This window comes from Elephas maximus, chromosome 1 (assembly GCF_024166365.1).
Source record: "Elephas maximus indicus isolate mEleMax1 chromosome 1, mEleMax1 primary haplotype, whole genome shotgun sequence".
NCBI lineage: Eukaryota > Metazoa > Chordata > Mammalia > Proboscidea > Elephantidae > Elephas > Elephas maximus.
Genome location: NC_064819.1, coordinates 197911495 through 197938176, shown reverse-complemented (window position 1 = coordinate 197938176; position 26682 = coordinate 197911495). Strand labels below are relative to the sequence as shown.

The window sequence follows — 26682 nt, the reverse complement described above, 5'->3', positions numbered from 1 at the left end:
AGTAAAATGAAATCCTTGACAACTTCAATCTTTTCTCTATTTATCATAATGTTGCTTATTGGTCTAGTTGTGAGGGTTTTTGTTTTCGTTATGTGCCTTAGTAACATTTTTTGATGTCAGTCACAAACTAGGAAAGATTATAAAACTTGCTACTGTTTGGTCAAATTTATTTTAAGGTAGTATACCAACAGCTTTCATTTAAATAGTCCAGTGCCCAAAGAACAGATGAGTATACAATAGTATGAGATCGGCTATAGGACATATTGGCAATATCTACAGATGAATAAAAAGAGGCATTGTGCATCAATACCCAGTACTTGCAAAAAGAGCTGTTCTTACCAACTTGGCAAATTATTCTTTGAAAAATTGGCAGTGCCTTCATCTGAGAACATAGGAATTCTTAGTCTTACAGTTTCCCTAAGGTATTAGATATAGTAACATCACATAAATATCATTTATCTTGAAAAAAAAATAGTGTAAAAATAGTACATAGTCAATGCACTTTACTAGAAAAAGTATGCTTCAGGTTCTATATATGTACCAAATTTATACATTGTTCTTACTTCCTTGGTTAGAGGTTTTCTGAATCAAAACAGATTACAGACAGGAAATTATAAAGAGAGAAGGGTGAAGATTCTCTAAGCAGGCACATGAAAATAGCAGAAGTGACAGCTGACAATCTGTCTGACAATGAGGAAAGAAAAGAAAACTCTAAAAAGCAGAGAGAAGAATTTTTAAAGCTTTGAAGTCCAAGTCAATTTAGGTAGGAGTAAAATGGTTTTGCAGGTCTCAGGAGATGCCAACTTTACAGTAATAAAATAAGTAATGTTAACAATGATGATCCCGAGTCATCAAGAAAACATGGGACATTCATAATGGTAGATGAAACCAGGTAACAAAACAAAACAAACAAACAAACAAAAACACTTTTCCCCACCACCTGGGGGTGTACAAGCTTTTCTGTAAGAACATAAGCCGGAAAGCACTTAAAAATCATACTTTTAAAGCTAATCTTGGATATGCAAAGTGAAGCACAGAGGTTTAAGAGGGAGAGAGAACTGACTTACTGCATGTAAGAATATTAAGTGGAAGAAGACAGAAAAGAGTGAGAAGGGCCAAACAACAAGGAAAGAGGCCTGAGGTGTGGAAATTGTTGAGGGCCTATGAACAGTGAAAACCAATATTCAATTAAAAAAATTTTTTTTTATATTTTTCAGCAGCTTTATTGGGGTATAATTGGCACACAGTAAAGCATGTACTTTCAAAATCTATAATTTAATAAGTTTTGACATATGTTATGGATTGAAGAGTGCCCTCCAAAATGATATACTGAAGCCCTATCCCCTGTACCTGTCAATGTGACCTTGTTTCGTAATAGGGTTTTTTCTTTGTTATGCTAATGATATCATGGAGGATGTGGGTCCTAAACCTAATCCCTTCTGAGTGGTGTCTTATAAAAAGGGAAAACAGACAGGGAGAGACACACGCAGAGGGGTTGGGGGAGACTCCACCACTTGAGAATCTTATCTTCAAGCCAGGGAATTCCTGGGGCCACAGAAACCACATGAGACCAGGAAGGGCCTTCCCATACAGCCAACAGAAAGCATGGCCCAGAATTCAGACTTCTAGCTTCCCAATCTGTGAGACAATAAATTCAGCTCTTTAACTCACCCACTGTGGCATTTTTGTTACAGCAGCACTAGGTAACTAAAAACATATATACAACCATGAAACTATCACCATAATCAAGGCAGTTAACATATCCATCACTCCTTTTCAATCCTTTCCTTCCACCCCTCCTTGTCTTTCCTCTATCCCCAGGCAAATAGTGATCTACTGGCCATCACTATAGATTAGTTTGCATTTCCTAGAAGTTTATATAAATCATTCAGTATGTACACTTCCTTACCTGGCTTCTTTCTTTCAGAATAATTATTTTGATACCTATCAGTGTTGTGTGTGCATTAATACTTCATTCCTATTTTATTGCTGAGTAGTAGCTCATTGTATGGATGTACTCCATTTATTAATGGACATCTGGGTCATTTCCAGCTTTGGCTTTATAAATAAAGCTGCTAGAAACATTTTTATACAAATCTTTGTGTAGACATATGCTTTAATTTCTCCTGGGTAAATACCTAAAAGTGTAATGGCTGAATCATATGGTCATATGGTAGGTATATATTTAATTTTTTAATAAACTGCCAACCTGTTTCACAAAGTTGTTGTAAAAAACAAAAACAAAAAGCCATTGTTGCTGAGTCAATTCCAACTCATACTGACCCCACAGGACAGAGTAGAACTGCCCCACAGGGCACCCAAAGAGTGGCTAGCGGATTTGAACTGCCGACCTGTTGGTTAGCAGCCAAGCTCTTAACCACTTCACTACCAGGGAATTCCCACAAGTAGTGCATGACAGTTCCATTTGCCCCACATCTTGCCAGTACTTGATATACCCAGTCTTATTTAATTTTACACATTTTGATGTGTGTGTACATCATTTTAAGTGCAGTGGTTAAAGTGCTGGGTTGCTACCTGGAAGATCAGTGGTTTGAAACCTCCAGCCACTGGTGAAAGGTGTGGCAGTCTACTTCTGTAAAGATTTACAGCACTGGAAACCCTATGGGACAATTCTACTCTCTCCTAAAGGGTTGCTATGAGTTGGAATTGATGGGATGCCAGTGGGTTTGGTTTGGTTGATACATTATTTTGATTTTTAACTTGAATTTTCCTAATGACTGATAATGTTGAGCAGCTTTTCATGTGCTTATTTGACATCTTCTTTGGGAAACTATTTAAAACTTCTGTGCAATTTTTTTATTGATTTATTTGTTTTCTTTTGAGCTTAAAAAGACCTTGATACATAATCTGGTTACAAGTTCCTTATCAGATATGCAATTTGCAAATACATTATTCCATTTTGTGGCTTCTATTTTCATTTCCTTAATAATGTTTTCTGAAAAGCAGAAGTTCTCAATTTTAATGGAGTCAATTTATCAATTTTTTTTTTTTTTTTCCTGTTAGGGACCATGATTTTGGTGTTATATGTAAGAATTTTTGTCTTACCCAAAATCATAAGGATTTTCTCTTATGTTTTCTTCTAGAAATGTTATATATTTTAGATTTTCCATTTAGGTCTATCATCCATTTTGCATTAATTTTGGTATGTGGTACAAGATACAGACTTAAGTTTTTTTTTTTTTTTATTCCAGCAGCATTTGTTGAATAGACTATCCTTTCTCCATTGAATTTCTTTTGTACGTTTTTGAAAAACCAATTGACCCTATATGTCTTGGTCTACTCTTTATTCTATCTAATTATCTATTTGGCTATATTGATGTCAATACCACACTATCTTGATTAATGTAGCTTTATAATAAGTATTGAAGCCAGGAAGTTTTACTCTTCCATCATTTTTCTTCTTTTCAATTTCATATACATTTTAAAATCCACTTGTTAATTTCTACAAAAAAAAAAAGATTTTGCTAGGATTTTGAGTGGGATTGCTTTGAATCTGTAGATAAATTTGTGTAAAATGAACATCTTAAGAATATTGAGTCTTCTGATCCATGAACAGGGCATATCTCTTCATTTTATTTAGGTGTTTTTAATTTCTCTCAGTAATCTTTTGCAGCATTCCCTATATGGGTCTTGCACATTTTTTTTTTTTGTCAATCTTAGTCCTAAATATTTAATAATCTTGATGGTATTGTATGGTATAACTTTTAATTTCACTTTCCAATTTCTCTTTGTTAGTATGTAGAAACATGATTATTTTTATACATTGATCTCATATCCTGTAACATTGTTAAACTCACTTATTAGTTCTAGTAGCTTTTTACAGATTCCATTGGATTTTATGCACAGACTGCCATGTCATCTGTAAGTAAAGACGATTATACTTCTTTTTCAATCTGGATTCCTTTTATTTCTTTTTTCTTGCCAAACCAGCCTTAGAAGAAATACAACCAGAACACTTGTTAGGAGCAAGGATGGTGGGACTTTGGCTCACTTTCTTCGGACACTTATTCCAGGAAGACCAATCACTGGAAAAGGACATTGTGTTTGGTAAAGTAGAAGGTAAGCAAAACTGGGGGAAACCTTCAGTGAGATGCATTTACACAATAGCCACAGCAAAGGACTGAAACATACCAATCGTCATGAAGATGGCTCAGGACTGGGCAAAAGTTTGTTCTGTCAAGCATAAGGTCACCATGACTCAGCACCGACTCGATGGCAACTAAAAACAGCAACAAGCAGTGAAATAACAACATTTCACTTTGTCAAATGTTTTTCCTGCTTTGGTTGAGATGACTATATTTTTTCTTTAGTCTGTTAATATGGTAAATTACATTGATTGATTTTCAAATATTATACCAATCTCACATTGTTGAGATGAATTCTACTTAGTCATAATATATAATCCTTTTTAGATATGGTTGTGTTAAATTTGTTATAACTAAGAACTTTTACATCGATATTCATGAAGGATACTGGTCTGTGATTTTATCTTTGTCTGGGTTTGTATCAGAGTAATACTGTCCTTATAGAATGCGGTGGAAATTATTTTATCCTCTTCAGTTTTTTGGAAGAATTTATTATATCTTCCTTAAATGCTTGGTTGAATTAATCAATGAAGCTATCTGGAAATGAATTTGTATTTGCCTGTGTGTCTAAGGTTTTCAACTACAAATTCATTTCTTTAATAAATTAGCTATTCAAGTAATTTCTTTGTGTGTGAGGTTTGGTAGTTCGTGATTTTCAAAGAATTTGTCAATTTCATCTAACTTATTGAATTATTGGCTTAAAGTTGTTCATAATATTGCTTATTATCCTTTACTACCTGTAGAAGCCATAATAATTTCCCCTCTTCTATTGCTGATATTGGTAATTTATGGCTTTTATGATTTTTTCTGATTAGTCCAGCTGGATGTTTATCAATGTATTGATCTTTCATAGGATCCTTGTACTTTCATTCAGCAACACACCTGAGTGGTTGATAGACTTCCTTGCTGCTTAATGTCTTATCTTTTTGCATTTCTGAATATTGCTTGCTTTTTGTTTCTTATGCTTATTGCTTTTCAGGAAGCTAATTATTTCCTCCTGGATCCTCAGTCCTGGGGGGAGGGGTGGGAGATACAGTAGTAACAGGGTAAGAAAACAAAGAGATGCAGAGAAGTTTGTAGCATGAACTCAAGTATTTCAGTTCCTCAGGACTGCAGGGAAACCCTGGTGGTTTAGTGGTCAAGAGCTATAACTCCTAACCAAAATCCACCAGTTCAAATCCACCAGGTGCTCCTTGGAAACCACATGGGGCAGTTCTACTTTGTCCCATAGGGTCGCTATGAGTTGGAGTCAACTTGACTGCAATGGGTTTGGTTTTTTTGGGTTTCGGGGCTATAGAGTTTGTGAAGGGCATTGTAGTAAGGTGAGGCGATTATGTAGGTTGGACTCAATTTCTGGAATGTGAGAAGAAAAACTGGGCAAGGCAATATGGGATCACTGAAAATTTCTGAACAGGAGAATATCAGCGTTGTAGTCCAGGAAGATGAATTGGGCAGCTGTGTGGAAGGGAAGAAGCCATAAGTGGGCTATTATAATAGTGTAGGCCAGAGAAAAGAGAGCTGCGACCTTGGGCAAGGGCAGGGAAATAAGACATTTGGATTCCACTGGTGTGGAGGAATCAGATAGGTCTCATTCCTGTCTAAAATTGAAGAAAAAAAAAAAAAAAAAGAAAGAAAAGTGCTGATGGCATACACCATCAGTAATAAGTCTCCCAACAATACAGGTTTAAAAGACATGCCTATCATATGGTAATGGAATGGAAAACACTAACGTGTTATGGATGAACAGAAATGTTTCAATTCACTGAAATTTGGAGAGACCCTTTTCCAACATTGCTTAGTAAGTCGCTGAAGCACATTAGCAATCTCTACACAGGTGATGAAGCAGAATTTCCAAGCTAATTATACTTCATAAAAAAAAAAATCATACATATTCATAAACAGCACGTCTGAGTTTCCGAGCTGTGTCTACAGCTTATGTGAAATATAAATGAGGTTCTGAGAATTGCAAGATATTTTGTTCCTTGCTTCTCACAGGTTGTATTTTTATAAATTATACGTTCTTGGTGCTCTGTGTGTACACATATATGAATATATATACAAATTATATATACATTTTTATTATAATAAGTCCTACAAAATAGAAGCTTAGATATATGTAAGTTGCTGTATGCTTTTGTTAGTTACAAATCATTTATTGACTATATGATATAATTTACAACTTCGCTCACTCAGAGGAAAGGTACAGAAAAAAATGAAATGATAAAGTCTAAAGCATTTTACAGAGTGCTTGGCAATTAACTGGCTTTTAATAAACGTTAATTTTTCTTCCTATGATCTGTTCAATATTCATAGTAACTCTTGTTAAAGCATCAAGTCATTGATTAATTGATAAATCAATTGATGAATTGGTTTAACCAACAAAAGTTTTTAGATGTCTCAAGTAGCACATTAAGCTCTGAATTCCAAGATAGAAAGACTAGACCTTCCCTAATGGAACTGTGGTGGTATGGAGAGAGAGACAGAAAAATCACTTATAAAGAAAATGATCACTTCCATAATGGAGCACAAAGCACCTAAACATGTGGCTATCGGAGAAGATTCTACAAGGGCCAAGAGATGTGGAGGTGAGACCTGAAGGTGGGTGACAGTTTGTGAAGCTGGTAAACCTGCAGCCTGGTGATTTATTACCTAAATAAGCAAGTTTAAAGCTATTATTTAGACTACTTTCTATATTATGGTTTCATTATTTTTTTAAACATTTAAGTAACTCCTTTAGTAGGGATACATTTTCTGACTTTGTTGAGACTTGGCCCTAGGAAAGGATGCAGAGTTTTTGTTTTTTGTGTTTTTTTAAGAAAGTGGTAACTGAAAACTCATCAGCATGGTCTATGACCTATTTCATTACTTTCTGTTTATGAAATACTTTGTTTCAGAAGGCAAGTCTCGTATTTTCACAGGGCTTACTGTGCCAAGATAATATGTAATTTAAATGATTTGAAACTAAAATGTTTTCAATAAAGAAAACTGTTCAAAATGTGCAGGAATATATGTGAGCGCTGGTGATTGGCTGCAATGTGTTTATGTAAAATACACGTCAGAGAAATTTATATTCTGGTATGTTGGACCACTGTTAAAAATCAGGGAGAATTTTCCTACCATAATAAAATAAAATTTCAGAGGAAATGGTGGAATCTAGTTCGAAGTACATCTAAAATGATATAATTAATATCTTGAGAATAAGGTATACGTGATGTTCATCAATACATTAAGTTAAAAAACAGTTATGTAAAATATCAGCCATTTGTGAAAAAATTATTTGCACAGGACAAAGTCTGGACAGATATTACAATATTATAAAATTAATAGTTTGTGGTTGGTTTAATAATAATTACAAATTACACACATTTTATATTTCTCCCTGTTGTTTGATTTTCTATTTTTCTATAATGACCATGAACTTATTTTATAATAATTTTAAAAAATACATAATTTCAAAGTAAAGAAACTGTTATGTATTTATTTTAAATGAGTTTAAAAATAATCTATATTTTTAAAATGCTACAAGGTATTTAAAATGAAATAGTGAATCAAAAATGACAAAAGAAACCACTCAAAGAGATGGCCTTGGTCAGAAATTTGAGAAAGGCTGTTGATTCCTGGTATTGCATAGTACGTCCTTGGATGATTGCAGGGGGATACAATGAGTTTTTGTGGAAGACAGAAAACAACTGAGCACACCAGCTGACTAAGGGATAAAATAGGAAATCCTAAAAATTGCTTATGAGAACTTGGGTTTTGTGATTGTAAATTTTCAGCTTGATGGGAACACTAAGAATATCAAGAAAGGAATAAAATATACATAGATATAGATATATCTATAGGTATAGATGTACAGACACATATTGGTATTGATATAGATATATCTCAGAATGTCCCTCGTGAAGTAAATGGTTAACACACTTGGCTACTAATGAAAGATTGGTGGTTCAAGTTCACTGAAAGGCACCTCAGCAGAAAGGCTGTCAATCCACTTCTGAAAAATCAGCCATTGAAAACACTATGGAGCACAGTTCTACTCTGACACCATGAATCGAAATGAGTCAGAATCACCAGGAATCGGAATAGACCTGACAGCAACTGGCACTGGTAAGTGAGAACAGAACAGCCCTAACTGTTTTAGCACCTGCAGGTGACACAAGCGTGCTGCAATGAGGCAGGGACTGCACAAGCTTCTAGACAATAGGGGTAGTAGGCAGATACTACAAGGAGTCTTGATTTTTAATAAAAGCAACGGAGAAGTGGATATTGAGTACAAGAACATCCTCACAGGGCATAGATTTTTCTTTCCAGTTAATGTCCAGGCCCAAACCCAACAAGGCAATCTCAGTACTTGATTATTCCACCTACAGGTAGAAATCCTAAACAGCAGGTATAATGACATTGAGAGCACTGCTGCCTTGAAGAAAATTATTTCAAACTCATACTGAATTATAACATTATCCCAAAGAGTTTGTGTTTGTCTGATGAAACAACCCTTTGATTTTTAACATTTTATGCATTAATTTTTTAAAAATATGTCTAATGTTGGGTCCCGGAGCCCTGGTGGCACAATGGTTAAGGGCTTGGCTACTAACCAAAACGTAGGCAGTTCGAATTCAACAGCCACTCCCTGGAAACCCTATGTGGTAGTTCTACTCTGTTCTTACGGGGTCACTATGCGTTGGTAAGGTAATGTCAGGTCATAAAATAAACGTCTGCTTTTCTGCTTTCAATGGATTTTTCATTTTTGATTCAAATGCATGTATCAGATACAAAGAAAATGGCTAAACTCATGGTGGTTTAATGAACACTGTTTTCACACACAGATTCAATATTTTTCTATGTAACTTAGATTTACATTGACATTTTCATATTTGCTATTGTATGAATCACTCAGTTCCAAGCTATGTTGCTGAACTGCTGATGAAGGAGAAGAAATGCTCACTAGTTTTAGTGCCAGACTCAATTCTCAAGTCAATTATGGTTGTACATCATTTCTCTATTCCCATTATAAAAACCCAACAATGCCAATGACTGTAGATATTAATAGGAAGTTAAAATTCATATTTGAATGACTACTAAGTAATGGCTTACGGAATAAAATACAAAGTATATGTAAGTTAAAGTTTTACAGCATGGCTGACACCATATTTTTTGTTTGACCTTTTGAATGTAATATATACTCTGCTAATATTTATACAGTCCTTTATATAGAACATAAAAACTCAAAAATCACCTTGCAAGTATTCTTTATGTATTTTGGTTTATCCAATTACAAAAAACAAATATTAAATAAATCAGACTAAAGAGAATATATGGCCACATTTCTAAACAAATACTTATTAGAAATACCTGAATTTTAATCATACTATTGCCAAGATTTGGTGTTTAACTACATGATTTATTGACCAATAGCAAAGAATTTTTCTAATATAAGGGCTCAAAAGGAAAAGAATAAATTATTAGGATATAAAAGTTGTGAAAACATTATTTTTATGAGTGTGACAAATAATAAAAACATAAATAATTATTGCAGGTCTGAAGCCAGGGAAGAATTTCTATTTATCTTTGATTACCCTTTGTTTCATAATGCTATTGGCATGTCAAGTATAGTGAGTATGTGGCTAAAAATGGTTTTAAAATTTAAAGAGAAAATTGAAAGCATGCGGACATTCTTAATGCCTTGTACCAGTAAGTAGTTAATAAGCACCTATTATCAGCACCAGTAACTGTACCAAAGACGGGTAAGGCATGATTTTATGTAATTGGAGATTGAACATTAACTCATAGTAAAAATTAAGCAGAATGGACTACACAATGTTTCTTGGAAGAGGTAGTAATTCAGCTCAATACATAGACAACATACATTCAAACTGGAGACCGATTTTTTATTCCCAGATTCTGACCAACTTGATTAGGAAATGTCAGCCTAATACTTGAACCAAATTTAGATCCATTAAAAAAAAAATCCTACATGATAGGAAATCCTACCAAAACTAAAAAAAAACCTACATCAGATATTCTAGCATGATTTCAAACTAAATAGAAAAAGATTGTAATTTTATTTTTCTTTTAAAACTTCCTCTATTCAACTTCCCTATCTGTCACCGCAACATAAATATTTGGTTAACTCTGAAAACCTGGAGACTCCTAGCCATTCTAGATCTCTAGCGTGTGTGTGAAGATGGGAGAGGCTCTCCACATTTACTGAACAACTACTATGTATCAGGTGTTAACTATAAGAAAATCACAAGATGTTGTATGTGAAATTTTTAGGGGGAAATTTGTAGCTATCACGTTTATTCCCATGTGCATTCTATTTCCAGCTCAAAGTTTAAGTCTGGAGACATCCTTTTCCGGAAAAAAAAAAAGTAGGAACACAAAACAAAACACCACTGTCACCCAGCATGGAAGACAGAGAGACAACAGGCCATGAGTCACAGAGAACTGATTAGTGAGAAGCAGAGAGGCTCAGTACTTCCAAATTGATACAGAAACCCTGGAATGCTGGGGCTGTGCAGTCCTATATTACCCAAAGTTTGTATGGAGGGCTGGTGGACTAACCAGTCAGGGTACTGCTAGACAAACTGTGTGCCCTGGTGTATCTCACCCAGTAGGGGTGCCATTTTTTTAACTCACTCAAATACTGATAGGATAGTGGAGGCCCTGAACATATCATCCCCATGGAGGAAATAAAATGTATAGTAAGAAAATAAAGCCTCCTAAGAAATATGGATTGTTTAATTTAGAATTTGAATGTTGAGCGAAAGACAAATTACTAACAAGAGATCCAATAAAATGAAATAACTGCTCAAAGCTGATGAGTGGAGAATAAAACTAAGATGGAGTAAAGAAAAGTAGATCAAAGAACATGCCTGATTTCAGCAGAGAAATCATAGTTCTAGCAGGAGGGATGCCCTTTTCTAACCACACGAATGAACTGAAGAAAAAATTCAAGCCTCGAGTTTTCTACAGAGAAAATATTAAACGACACAGGAAGCATCAAAAGAAGATGGAAGAAACACAGAGTCACTGTACCAAAAAAAACCTGGTCGACATTCAACCACTTCAGGAGGCAACATATGATCAGGAACCGATGGTACGGAAAGAAGTCTATGGTGCACTGGTGAAAAACAAAACCAAAAAACCAACCAAACCCAGCGCCGTGGAGTCAATTCTGACTCATAGCAACCCTATAGGACAGAGTAGAACTGCCCCATAAGAGTTTCCAAGGAGCGCCTGGTGCATTCGAACTGCCGACCCTTTGGTTAGCGGCCGTAGCACTTAACCACTATACCACCAGGGTTTCCACTGAAAAACAAGGCTCCAGGAATTGATGGAATACAAATTGAGATGTTTCAACAATTGGATACAGCACTGGAAGTGCTCACTCGTCTATGCCAAGAAATTTGGAAGACGTTAAGTACCTGGCCAAATGACCAGAAAAAAAAAAAAACATATTTATGCTTATTCCCAAGAAGGGTGATCCAAACAAACGCAGAAATTATATAAAAAAAAAATTAATATTATATGCAAGCAAAATTTTGCTGAAGATCATTCAAAAGCAGCTGCAGCAGTATATCCACGGGGAACTGCCAGAAATTCAAGCTGGATTTAGAGGAGGACATGGAACCAGGGATATCATTGCCACTGTCAGATAGATCCTGGCTGAAAGCAGAAAATAACAGAAAGATGTTTACTTGTGTTTTATTGATTATGCTAAGGCATTTCACTGTGTGGATAACACATTATGGATTACACTGCTGAGAATGGGAACTCTGGACACTTAATTGTGCTCATGAGGAATCTGTACATGGATCAAGAGGCAGTCGTTTGAACAGAACAAGGGAATACTGATTGGTTTAAAGTCAGGAAAGGTGTGCGTCAGGGTTGTATACCTATTCAATCTGTATGCTGAGCAAATAATCTGAGAAGCTGGACTATATGAAGAAGAATGGGGCATCAGGATTGGAGGAAGACTCATTAACAACCTAGGTTATGCAGATGACACAACCTTGCTTGTTGAAAGTGAAGAGGACTTGAAGCACTTACTGAGGAAGATCAAAGTCCACAGCCTTCAGTATGGATTACACCTCGACATAAAGAAAACAAAAATGCTCACAACTGGGCCAATAAGCAACACCATGATGAACTGAGAAAAGATTGAGGTTGTCAAGAATTTCATTTTACTTGGATCCATAATCAACACCCATGGAAGCAGCAGTCAAGAAATCAAAAGATGTATTGCTTTGGACAAATCTACTGCAAAAGATCTCTTTAAAGTGTTGAAAAGCAAAGGTGTCACTTTGTGGACTAAGGTGTGTCTGACCCAAGCCATGGTGTTTTCAAGTGCTTCACATGCACGCAAAAGCTGTACAATGAATAAGGAAGACTGAAGATGAATTGATGCCTTTGAATTGTGGTGCTGGCGAAGGATATTGGATACACCATGGACTGTAAAAAGAACAAACAAATCTGTCTTGGAAGAAGTACAATCTGAATGCTCTTTAGAAGCAAGGATGGTAAGACTATGTCTCACCTTCTTTGGACGTGTTATCAGGAGGGCTCAGTCCCTGGAGAAGGACATCGTGTTTGGTACAGTAAAGGGTCAGCAAAAAAGAAGAAGACCCTCAAGGAGATGGACTGACACAGTGGGTGCAACGATGGGCACAAGCATAGTAACAACTGTGAGGATGGCATAGGACCAAGGCAGTGTTGTTCTGTTGTGCATAGGGTCACTATGAGTTGGAGCCGACTTGACGGAACCTAACAACAACAACAACCAACCAACCAGTTGCCATTGAGTCATTTCCAACTCATGGCAACCCTGTGTGTGAGAGTAGAACCGTGCTCTTTTGGGTTTTCAATGGCTGATATTTTGGGAACTAGATGGACAGGCCTTTCTTCTGAGGCACCTCCAAGTAGACTTGAACCTCCAGACTTTCCAATAGAAGCTGAGTGTGTTAACTGTTTACACCACGAGGGACTCCTTCAAATTCTGAGGTCTGACAATTTCCAGGTTCTGTCCATCTTCTTCCTGACCCATATCCCACTGTGCAATAACTGCAAAAGATTAATTCCCTCTCAATCTTTTGCGAGAGGATTTCTGTTGGTGCAATTGTTAAGCACTACGCTGCTAATAGAAAGGTCAGTATTTTGAACCCACCAACCACTCCATGGGAGAAAGATGCGACAGTCTGCCTCTGTAAAGATTTACAGCCTTGGAAACGCTATGGGGCAGTTCTGCTCTGTTCTACAGGGTTGCCATGAGTCGGAATTGACTGGATGGAAAAGGGTTACTCTTTTGCAGTTATCATACACACACTTTGCACTGTGCAATATGGGTCCAGAAGGAGTTGGACAGAAACTGGAAAAGGCCAGGCCTCAGAAACAACAGGTAAGGTAGAAGATGAGTGTTAGTCTTGTGAGTCAAAATAGACAATTCGCTGCAAGTTCTCTAATAGAACACAGTGCCCCCTTTTCCTTCATTCATGCAACCAGGCATCAGTTCCTCCACCCCTTCTGGAAAATCAAAATTTTAAGGAAACACAATGGCTCCAGAGAAAAGAATTCTGAATTCTTCCGCAGAACATTTATCTATAGTTATATATAAAATGTAAATATTATTGACTGCGACAATATGAAAGTCAAAAAGGGTAGAAGTTTGGAGGTAAAAGGGAAGAAGTGGAGCTAAAGGGAAGCATGAGAGCACAAATACCTTCATCTCACAGATGAACTGGAAATAAAACTCTAAAGCTCCAAATGTATCACTTACGGTTAAAAGGAAAATAGTTAAGGATCTAAACATGGTATTTATACTGGAAATTGTTGGGAGGGAAATGTGATGTGATACACTCTAAGTGAACTACATTTCATTCATCGTGGCAGTGATTAATGAAATTAATGAATCAAGAACAGTATGATAATATTATTAAAAGATATGGTAGCAGAAGAAATAGTTGAAAGATTTAGAAATGGTCACCCCTCAGTTGTGAGCTAAGGAGTGAAAAAGTTAGGTCAGGGAATTGTTGCTTGAAATTATTAGCTTTGATTCTTAATTTAAAAAACAAATTAAAGTATACATGCATCATGAATTTAAAAAGAAAGAAAGATATCTAGGGTCTCTTTGTGTAAAAGATGACAGTTATTTCTTTTCCAGGCCCCTTCTAGAGACACTTTCCTTTATTTTTCAGGACAGATCTTCCTGAATGACTGATTAAAAAAAAAAATCTTTCACTCATTTTGATTAAAACATTTAACTGGGAAATATTTTAAGCATACAGATAAGAACAGAAATTAATGATAAATACCGTTATTACCATCATCCACAGTTGATGAATATTAACATTTTGCTATATTTGTACAAATCTTTAAAATATATATTTAGATTTGGTTTGCTAATATTTATACTTTTTACATCTGAATTTATGATTGACCAGTTTTTATACTGTTCTATACTGTTCGCTCTCGCCCCTACGAGTATTAAAAGGAGCCAGAAAACCTTTCTTTCTTGGTATAGTTTGGAATGTTCTGGGAATGGGTCTTTGAGTTTGGTAGATACTGATATGTTGCTGCAGGTAAATTATGAACTATTGATCCAATTGATTTAATGGTTATCAGGCTTACTATTTCTTTTTGAGTACATTTTGCTCTAGATTTATTGTCCACTTTATAAAGTTGCCCATCTACTCTACTATATCCATATTTATTTTTAATTTATACTGTATCTATAATTACGTCCTTCTTTTCATTCCTAATACTGCTTATACGTGCCATTTCTCTTTTTAATTGCTCTTATCTTCTGTGTTTATTTGCCTGTTTATTCTAAGAATCAGCTTTTTACTATGTCAACCTTGTCTAATGTTTTTTTCTAGGTTATTAATTTCTGCACTCATTTTTATTATTTTATTCCTTGTACTTTCCTGTTGTTGTTTTCTAACTTTTAAAGCAGATACCTCAAATAATTATTTCTTCTCCTTACCTAATATGTACACTTAAAATGATATATTTTTCCTGTGTCACTTTATTTGTACCCCACGAATTTAGAAGCATAGCTTTATTTTCATGAAGTTATTAAATACTTTGTAATTTCCGATTATTATTATTTTTTATTCAATGAGTACAATAAGTGTGTTTCTTTTACTTTAGAACATTTTCTGGCCAGTCTTTTTACACCAATTTCTAATTTTATTGCAGTGTGGTCAAGAAACTAGTCTGAGTGCTATTAGATCATTGGGGTTTGCTGGTACTTGCTTTGTGGTCTAGTTTGTGACCTTATTTTTGGTTAAGTTTTTTAAGTTTCATGGTTTATCTAGTAAGCCATACAGAATTAATTACTTAGTTGATACAGAATTCTATAAAACTGTTAGGTTAAGTTTGTTAATTGGATTTTTAAAATCTTTACATTGTTACATCTCTTGGTTTGATCTATCAATTTTTAAGAAAGATATGGTACATGGGATTGAGTTACTGGGCTTGAAGGCTAAGGACCATAGTCTCAGGGGACATTTAGGTCAATTGGCATAATATAGTTCAGAAAGATAATGTTCTACATCCTAGTTTGGTGAGTAGCACCTGAGGTCTTAAAAGCTTGTGTGGAGCAAAGGAGAGTAAAGGAACCCAAAAACTCAAGGAAGCAATTGGTCCACAGGATAATGGATAGGCTGCACAAACCACAGCCTCCTCTAGGCTGAGACCAGAAGAACTAGATGATGCTCGGCTATCACTATACCACTCTGACCAGGGAAGGTCCTGGTTAGAATGGGAGAAAAATGTAAAACAAAATTCAAGTTCATAAAAAAAGATAAGACATGCTGGACTGATAGAGACTGGAGGATCCCCTGAGACAACTGCTCTAAGGCACCATTTTAACCTGGGATTGAAGCCAGTCCCAGAGGTTACCTTTCAGCCAAATAATACATTGGCCTATAAAATAAATGATAACACCCATGAAGAATGTGCTTCTTAGAACAATCAATTATAGGAGACCAAAAGGGCAACATTTGCCCTAAAGCAGAGACGAGAAGGCAAGGAAGGGCAGGGAAACTGGAAGGATGGAAATGGGGAAGGCGGGGTGGAAATGGGGAGAGTGTTGACACATTGCAGGGATAGCAACCAATGCCACAGAACAATAGCAACCAATGTCACAGAACAATTTGTGTATGAATTGTTGAATGGGAAACTAATTTGCCATGTAAACATTTACCTAAAACACAATAAATTGTTCAAAGAGAGAGAGATGGTAAATCTCCCACTATTATATATTGATTTCTCTTTCTTATTCTGACATCTTTGTCTTTATTTTGAAGTGTATTTTAGAATAGCTCAGGAAGAGTTTATGAGTGGTAAAATAGAATGTTATTTTGTCCTTCCCTCTGAATGATAGTTGAACTGGGTATAGAATTTTGAGTTGACAGGCATTTTATATTAGCATGGTTAGGCTATTACTGTACTGTCTTTTGACTTCTATTGAGGCTTTTATGGGAAATATACTGTCTAATCTAATTCCTTTGCAGATAATGGACATTTTTTTTCTCTAGATTATTTTAAGGTTTTGTTTTATTTTTCTTTTTGGTTTCTGTTGTTTAACAATGCTCTTTTTAGGAACAGGTTCATTTTTATTTATTATGATGGGCTTCCTTAAGTTAAGGAATCATATTTTTTACTAATTCTAAAACTTTCCATATGGTCTCTTAGTATTGCTTCTCCCCATTCTCAGTCTTCTCAATTTCTCTAATTCCTAATAGACTTAGGTTATCGCTCTTGTATCTTAAAGTCTTTTTGTATTTTACCATATTTCTTCCATTCTGGGTAATCTGTTAAACTCTTTAAATAAACCAATTTCCTTTTCTGTTATTATTTTGTATTAGATGGCATTATGGAACATTAACACGGTATGTGTTTGCATGAGTGTGTGTGTGTTTGTATGTGTGAGAGAGAGTGAGGGAGGAAAAAGGAGAGAGACTGAGACAATGGAAGTAACTTCAGGGGTGAAGAAGAGAGGACAGAAGAGAGAAAACCTTCAGTTGCTGTGGGAAGAGGAAAGGTGATTATTTTTTAAACAGACGATACCTAGTGAAGTTGAAGACTGCCTCAATTTTTTCCACCTCAAAGTATATAAACCACAGTATCACATTTCATTGACTTAGAGAAGGGAGGGAGGAAGACAGGAAGGGAAAAAGGGAGGAAGGGAAAAAGGAAGGAAGGGAAGAAGAAAGAAATGGAAGAAGGAGGGAAGGAAAACCAAAAACCTGTGGCCATAGAGTCATTTCCAACTCATAGCGACCCTATAGGACAAAGTAGAACTGCTCCATAGGGTTTCCAAGAAGTGGCTGGTGGGTTCGAACTGTCAACCTTTTAGTTAGCAGCCAAACATTTAACCACTATGCCACCAGAGAAGGAAGAAAGGTCATATTTCAGGATAAGGAGAGATTGTGTAAGGATTGTTGTATGATGATTGTTCATCATAAAGATCGATAACTATAGAATTCATGACATCTTATCCTTTTCTATTATTTGGTGTTTGGATATAGCAGTTTCAAGTATACAACTTTCAAGTCCCTTCTAGGAAATAACAGTGTAAGAAGGCCTCAGATCCCAATGGTACTGAAACATGACCACTATGACTGGTGGTCATGCCAAATGTACCAGGAACATATGAAATACATTATATCTATTTGCTCAACTATTTCTAATATCTGATCTGATTGATAATGCAGGTATCAAGTGAACCTGTGATGTGGAAATTTAAAAAAAAATTTAACTCTATCATTTTAGAGTCTGAGGATTTTCTGTCATTTATAGGATCTAAGCAACTAAGATTAGAAAAAAAAAATTACTGAATCTCCATACTCAATTTTCCAAACAGTGACATATTTTCTATCTCCTTTTTCTTGTACCTACCTAAGAGAGGTATTAAATGAAATGTTGTCTTAGAGATTACGTATAGGAGGAAAAAAAAAAAAAGCTATATATTGTGTTTGTTCCCATCAAATGCTAATAGAATAGCGTCTGTTTCTTGATAATTCCTAAGTTCTTAAAAATAATATTTTATCCTGATATTTAAAGAACTCATCTTTGCAAAACCAGTATCTGTTACTCTTTACATGGAAATATTTCAAACTTAAGTTGTATAGATCCTCCTCCTGCTAATTAATTAAAATTAAGGATCAGCTTTCTTATCGCTCACATTTTCCTTTCAATTCCATTCTTGGTTTTGTGTTATGTGCTTATAAATAGGCAGAATAAAGTTAATTACCAGAGTGAAGTTAATTTAAAAATGAGGTCTCCATTATATTTAGAGGTTATATCTGCTCATTCAGTTGTTTCTTTTCCTAAGGTATTTTCTATACTTTTTTCCCCTCTTAAATTATCTCACCTCCATTTTCTTCACAGTAGTAGCTGATTGACTTATTCCTTGTTTAATAGATCTCCCCCCATTTCCCACAAATGCCTACTTTGTTTTTGTATCTTTTTTGTTTTACAAATCATTGAAAACATTGTTCCTTCTCTGTAGAGCTAGATTCAAAGGACTGGAGTACTCTTCTGTATCATCATCCTTTGAATTCTTTCACTAATGGATGATAAACATAATCTAGCTCATCTGTGTTTATAGCTCTGGCAATTAAACCAGATCTTATAGCCATAGGATGCTAGGCCTGTCTAGGTGATTGCTCAAGTTAATATTTAGTAAATACTTTTTTTCCAGTAAAATAAAACTATAATATCATGAATTATTAAAATAAAAACTTTATTCTGTTCATGAAACACAGTCCAAAAACTTACTGGGACAAATTCGTCTTCTTTGTGTTCACTGATAATCATTTAATAAATCAATGATTCTCTTTATCATTTGTCTTGTAATTTTTCAGAAATTTAATTATTTTTACACGGAGAGAGAGAAGGAATAATGATAACAGGGGGACATGCTGCAATAGATTACGACTTACCATAGCTCTATGTTTAAGGCTGGCTAGTTTATCAAGTATAAACACTGGTGGTGAGGAGAAGTTTACATTTCATGCTGGCATAAAAGTGAGAGTCTGTTAAGTATAAAATGATAGTATTGAATTTGGATAAAATCAAACAACTCCTTAACTTAAAATGTCAAAGGACGTTTATAAGGTTGAAACAGTGACAAAAGCAATATTTTTGTTGGTACACAAGACTGTAAATAGGCACGAAGAGATGTTAATTAAGAGGAACGAAATTCATTCATTCATCTATCCATCCACGACTATTATTTGCCAAGCACTGTACTAGATGCTGAAAAAGATCATCCAATAAAACATAGGTTAGTTGAAAATGTTAAAGGTAAAAATTAGGGTCTTTAAAATAGAAAAATAATCTATAAGAAGATGGGTAAATAACTCAGTTTAGATATAAGAAATTGGGTTCATTTTAAAATTTCTGCAATGATTGTGTCACCATTTTCAGTAAGGAGAAAACAAGAATACATGGCATTAGTAGAGCTCTTTCCAAAGAAGCCAAACACAGTAGTAATTGCTGGTGGAACATGATGTTTTTCAGTATAACCAAAAAACAAAACCTCTGTGATTGTGGTTAAAAGGCTTTAATATCTCTGAGAGCCAAGAAAACATTTGTGCCAAACACCAAAACAAAGAAGATATTGATCTGTTTCTTCAACACCTAATTGTTTGTGCATACTTCATTCAGAGTCAAATGCCTGATTAAGGTTGGTCGGTTTGTTCTTCCAGAAATTATGATGCATTTAAGGGATACTGTGTGAAGCAAAGGAGCAGTTCTGAACTGTTTAACTCATGGTGTGAGCCTTATGAAATGTTTTTTGACCTAAAATAGTATTACCACAGTTTATCATATGACTTACTTACGAAATGTTACTTATAAGTAAAGGCTGAGCATTTGTCACTATTGAAAATACTCAAAGAAGGTGATGTAACTCAGAACTCAAAAAAAATTCTAAAATACTAGATATAAATGTATTTGAGCAATGATAGTGGCAAAAGTTCAGAGCTTTTCAATGGATAAAGACAGTGTAAATAGTTTAGAAGCATATGACCTTATATGTTTTGTTGAAAGTACACTTTTACAGTGAAATTTCATATAAAACCGAATTGTGTGTGCAACTACAAGCCCACAAGCAACAGTTTTAATTTTCAAGGTATCTTTCTTACTGATGATGTTTGGAATAATGGTGAATTCCCCTGTCCAGAGTCTCCTGTTTACCTCCTTTTCTTCTGTAAATCGGTGGCACAGACCTGCTCAGCATCTGTGATAATTTCAAAATTCTGACTGTGGTAAGTAGTGGGCTGACTGAGAAAAGAATTCTCTTATGGAAACTCTGGTGCTGTATGGTTAAGAGCTCAGCTGCTAACCACAAGGTTGGCAGCTGAAATCCACCAGGAACTCCTTGAAAACCCTATGGGGCAGTTCTACTCTATCATATAGGGTTGCTATGAATCGGAATTGACTCAGTGGCAAAGTCTTTTTTTTTTTTTGACCACAAAAAGTTTTGGGTAAAGTTTAAAGTTTAAAGAGGACTTTGAAAATAATTAGAAACAAATATTCTAATTCACTGGGATTTTCCAGAGCTCACTAAGGAAATTTAGTTTAGATAATTTTTTAAATAGCTTAACTTCCATTCCCTACAAATAACTATTTTTTTCTTACCAGTTCTGTAGCTTCATTTGCAAGACCTTTGGCTTCTTCGGCAACTTTCTCTGCTTCATCAATATAGTCCTTAATATTGCTGTAAGCTTTGAAGGCCGCAGTGGCATTGAAGGAAATGTTTTTAGCTTCATCAAGGATTCTGTTGGGATAACCGCCCCCCCAAAAAAAAAACAGAGCAGTTGGTCCTCCAATGAAAAACATCTTACCTATAATGAATATGACTTCCAAGTGATCACTGACAATATAATTGTGCTAATTCCAAATCACAGTGAGGAGGTATTTACTTATCATATTGTGTTGTAGTTTACAACTCAAACTCACATTCCTAAATAACCCAGCTGTGAGCATTACCAACATATCTTTTTTTTATTGTTATAAAAATATATATAACATAACGTTTGTCAATTCAACATTTTTCAGGTATATAATTTAATGATATCAATTACATTAATCATGTTGTTTAACCACCACTACCAACATGTCTTACGTACCGACAGCATCCTTCAAAAGGTTCTGTGACCATGGGTACCATTCAGGTGTGTGGAATAAGACAATCCTTTATGTTAATTTGTGAGCATGCTGCAGGTTTCATACCACTTGTTCCACACTGTCGGACTGAATTTTCACAAAATCTCTACGGGGTAGGCATACTTCCCAGAGAAGGAAAAAGGAATCTCAGGAAGGTTAAATGGCTTGCCTCAGGTCACACAACCAATAATAGGTAACTGATTAAGGGCTAGAGCGAGCCTGGGTCCTCTGACTTCTAGCTTACTGCTTGATCTACCACCTTTTTTTACTCAATTATAAAATGTGTTGTGCATGTCATTCCCATAATTTTCCAATATTAACATTTTTCTTTGTATTGTAGGAGTATTTTATGGATTCAGTAGTGTTTCTCAGAAAGAAATGTGGAAACCTTGGTGGCACAGTGGTTAAGAGCTCAGTTGCTAACTGAAAGGTCAGCAGTTTAAACCCACCAACCGCTCTATGGGAGAAAAATGTGGTATTCTGCTTCTGTAGAGATTATAGCTTTGGAAACCCTATGGGGAGAATCTACTCTGTCCTGTAGGGTCACTACAAATACGACTTTGTTTAGAAGTAGGGAATAGGGATTTTCTTTGTTATTTTAATGAGGTCATACCAGAGTAGGCTGGGTCCTAAACCTAATCACTTCTGAGTGATGTCTTATGAAAACAGCAGAATAGGCATGAACACATAACGGGGGAAGACAGATGCCATATGAGGACTTGTCTACAAGCAATGGAACCGTAAGGATGGTGAGCAGACACGAGAAATTAGTAGAGAGGCCCACAGAAGGAATCCACATGCCAAGACTCTGATTTGGATTTAAACTTCCAGATCTGTGAGAAAATAAATTTCTTTCTTTAAAACCACCCACTTATGGTCTATTTTGTTATGGCACACTAGGTAACTAAGACAAGTATTAAGCCTTGCACATGGTGGATGTTAAATACAAATATATTTGGAAAATTATTTTGAGGGTTAATATTTATCATGGCAAACATCCAATTGCTCTATATACTTAAGTAGAAGCATATCAGAATAATCTAGAGAGCTGTTTACAAACCACACATGCCCTTTCCACTTGCCCCTCCCTCCTCTAACCCATTTAAGAATCCCAGCTATAGTAAGCTATAGTAAGCTATAGGAGTATACAGTATCTCCCTGGAATTTGGAACAGAAAAGAAAGATTAAAACTCACTGGCTAAAGGCTATTATATGAGGCCTTATTTTCCAAAGCTAGCCTTTAAAAAATAAATTATTTTGATTGCACTAGAAATATACAACTGAAACTTGAAGCAGAATGTGTGTTTACATATCATGATTTAAAATGCTAATAAGACAACCACTGTGCTTTCTAATAAAGAAGAGAAAATATACTTTTTCTATGTGTAGCCTAGGGCTATGTTCACTCCCTACCAAGCTGCATTTGCATTCACTTTTAACTCGGATTTTTGATACTGCTCCAGTAGAGCTTTGCCCAGACCTGCCTAATTAAGCTCTTCCACAGAAAGGCCATGTAGCTTGTATGTTCATAATTACAGAATCAAGATTTGAAAGCAATTCTTTAGCATTTTTTTTTTATTCAAAACTTTTGAACAAGTGTCAACACACATAGACATTTTCCAACAACAAATGACATACCCATCTAGGACAGTAGAGGAGTCATTCAACTCAGCAGCATGGCTTTCGGCCTGGGACACCTTCTCAGCAAGATTCCTGTCTTTGATTTCACGGGAGAGGTCATCTATTTTATCTTTAAGCTCTTCAGACATTGGTGGCAATTTAGTTTGAATGTCTTCAACATACTAATACGCACGGGAGAGAGGACACTTTAAGCAAGCAGCTCCAAGCTTCCTCTCATTTACTAATTTCTATATGAGACATGATTACATATACTTAGTTTTTTTTAAAGGAACCTTTGAATTTACTAACATGGCAAAAAGAGAACAAAGAATAAAGCACCTATTTAATGATAGCAATTAGGAAATTTGTGAAGCCAATTTACACTAGGAAGAACCTAACTCTCTAAAATATTTTCTGCTTCTTAGGTATAAATGCATAAATGATAGTCGTTAGGAACTTTTAGACCATTTGCATTTCTATTACCATTTATCACAGTGTGTAGCACATTAGACACTTTGTTAACAAGTTTATTTGCAAATTAACATTTTTCTTTTAACTAAGGTTATATAAATTTTGAAGCAGATTGTAAGTGCTGCCCTAGAAAAAATAGACATCCTTCATTAATATGGTTAAAAAAAAAATACAGGTTTGTGTGTGTGTGTGTGGGGAGGGGGGGACAACAGGAGATCAAAAGGAGAACAAAGTGAAAGTAGGTATCCAAACAAAATATATTAGTATTTGCTAATAATACTGAGGTTTATTATTGTTTCCCATTAATGAGCACCTATGTTGTTATCCCTGGAGCCCTGGTAGTGCAGTGGTTAAGAGCTCAGGAGCTAACCAAAAGGTCAGCAGTTCAAATCCACCACCTGCTCCTTGGAAACCCTATGGGGCAGTTCTACTCTGTCCTATATGGTTGTTCTGAGTCAGAGCCCACTTGACGGCACATAACAACAAAACAACAACAATGCTGTTATCATTGCTCTTTTAACTTTGCACTTTATCAAATACTTACTTCTATCACTGAGTTGATTCCATCTGCAAGACGGTTGGCTTCATCAAGTATGTCATTGCCTTCTTTTAAAGTGTTCTCAGTTTGCCGTTTGCCACTTTCAAGAGCCTCCTTCATTTTCTGTCGTAAGTGTGAACAAAGCATCAAAATGCCATTTGGGCAAAACCCCATCCAGCCCTGTATTCCTGACTCTCCTGAGATGACTGAAAAAAAGCTTCATGAACAAGCTATACTATGTTGACAGTGTGGCTAGATGAGAACAATATAATCTACCAGCCAGTATTCCAAGAATTGTTCTATTTAGATGCCTGTACAGGAATTTCTTCCTCCCACTGTGAGAGAGTCATCCAAGTGAAGGAAAGTTATGTGATAGTGGCTGAAGATTTAAAATTATTTTTAAAACTATACGGACATTCACTTTTAACGAAAATGTAAGTGCTAAATATGTACTAGTGATTCTCTGGTAGTATCCTGAATTATATTGGGACTACACATTGACTGTGAGCATAAACATAAGTAGATTTGTTTTACAGGAATTCTGTATAACTGGAAGAAGGATTTTTAAGGTTACTTAGAGGGTGTGGTTTGCAATGGGTAAGGGCTGAGCTGCTAATGGAAAGGTCGCTGATTCAAGCCTACCAGTGGCTCCACAAAAGAAAAGACCTGGTGATCTGTTTCTGCAAAGATTATAGCCTAGGAAACTCTACTGGGGCAGTTTTACTCTCTCATACAGGGTCACTATGAGTTGGAATTGACTCGATCGCATACAACAACAACGGGGAGTGCTGCTTTTTTTTTTTCTGTAATCTTTCTTTTTTAATCGAGTTTTGGGTGAAAGTTTACACAGCAAATTAATCTCCCATTTGCCAATCTCCACACAGATTGTTCGGTGACATTAGTTACATTCATCACAGCATTTCAACATTCGCTTTAATTATGTTCTGTTTGTTCCATTTCCAGCACTCTAGTTTATCTGCCCCCTTCTCTTTTCATCTTTGCTTTTGAGTAATTGTTGACCTTTTGGTCTCATACTGATGGTTTTTAAGTAGAACTCTGATCTTACGTAATATCCTTTATTTTGTATGCCACTCTGCTATTTCACTAACGGGAGCTCTCAGAGGATAGGCTTGGTTCTAGACTTAAAGAATGTCTCAGGGCAATAGTTTCAGGAAGTTCCCTGTTCTCTATCGCTCCAGTTTGTCTGGCTTCTTCTTCTTTTTTTTTTAAAGAATTTGAATTATGCTCCACATTTTTCTCTCATTCTATCCAGGACCATCTATTGTGACTCTGGCCAGAACGGTCAGTGTTTGTAGCTAGACATCATCTAATCCTTCTGGTCTCAGGTTAGATGAAGTTGTGGCTTGTGTAGACTTATTTCTTTTCTGAGCTTTTGGTTACATTCTTACTGTTTTGCTCCTGGTGAGTAGAGACCTGTAGCTGTGTCTTAGATAGCTGCTTGAAAGCTTTTAATACCCCAGACACTACTCACTTCACTAGGATGCAGAACATGATTTTTGTAAACTATTTTATGCCAAGTGACTGGGACTGTGGTCTCATGTTCCATGAGACTATGATCCTAAGCTTTCAAACCCAGAAAACCAATGTGTAAAGGTTTTTTTTTTTTTTTATGTCTTGGAGTATGTGTATTTGTGTCTTCAATGAATATCTGTGCCTTCACCCACATATCTGTATTTACACATACCACCAGGAGCTCCTTGGAAACTCTATGGGGAGTTCTACTCTGACCTATAAGGTTGCTATGAGTCGGAATTGACTTGATGGCACTGGGTTTGGTTTTTTTGGGATAGATACTTCTGTAAACCCTGGTGGCATAGTGGTTAAGAGCTATGGCTGTTAAACAAAAGGTCGACAGTTCAAATCCACCAGGCAATCCTTGGAAACCCTATGGGGGCAGTTCTACTCATCCAGTAGGGTTCCTATGAGTTGGAGTCAACTTGACGGCAATGGGCATAGATAATTCTGTCTGTTCTCACCTATATACAGACCGGTACCTACCTGCATACCAATATGCCTATACCCATCCATATGTGCGCAAATAGTTTTCTTGTGCTGTGCTCCCTACGTCCACATTCAGTGCCACTTTTCCCATCACCAAAAAATTAAAAATAAAATAAAATAACAAGTCTCTGTGATCTAAAGTGTACTTTCTACTCCCCCCTTCCTCTCCCTGATAACCACCAATGAACACTGGTCTCTCTATTATATCTACTCTTGTCTTCTTATAAAAGAGGGATCATAGAATATTTCTCCTTATATGCTTGACTTATTTTATTATGCCCTCTAGGTCCATCCATATTATGTTTCACTGACTCGTCATTTGTCCTTTATGGTTACATACTATTCAATTGTTTTTTTGTACCACAATTTGCTTATTCATTCATTCATTCAATTTATTTGCTATTGTGAATAAAGCAGCAATGAATACAGTTGTGCATGTCTGTTTGTGTCATTATTTTTAGGTCTCTAGGTTTAGGTTATATACCCAGGAGTGGAATTATGAGATCATAGGATAGTTCTATTTCTAGTTTTTTGAAAAAGTACCATACTGTTTTCTACAGTGGTTGCACCATTTTACAGTCCTACCAGTAATGGATAAGGGTCCCAATCTCCCCACATCCTTGCCAATGCCATTGTTAATCTCCTTAAAAAAAAAAAAAATCAGTGCCATCCTGTTGTTGTTTCTCTTGAATTAGAATTATTCTAATTCAGTTGCTTTAGTTTTCATTTCTCGTTTTCTTTGTCTGT

General features: G+C 35.7%; 1 protein-coding gene across 2 annotated transcripts in view; it reads right to left on the bottom strand.

The window, feature by feature from the left end:
• Positions 1 to 26682, bottom strand: part of LAMA2 (laminin subunit alpha 2) — a 717179-nt gene that overhangs the window by 115733 nt on the left and 574764 nt on the right. For both annotated transcript variants that reach the window (XM_049901052.1, XM_049901136.1), the window contains exons 38-40: positions 23920 to 24036; positions 22923 to 23086; positions 20757 to 20895 (exon numbers count right to left, since the gene is read on the bottom strand). In XM_049901052.1, coding sequence (XP_049757009.1) covers positions 20757 to 20895; positions 22923 to 23086; positions 23920 to 24036 — 420 coding nt within the window. The remainder of the gene's footprint in view (positions 1 to 20756; positions 20896 to 22922; positions 23087 to 23919; positions 24037 to 26682) is intronic.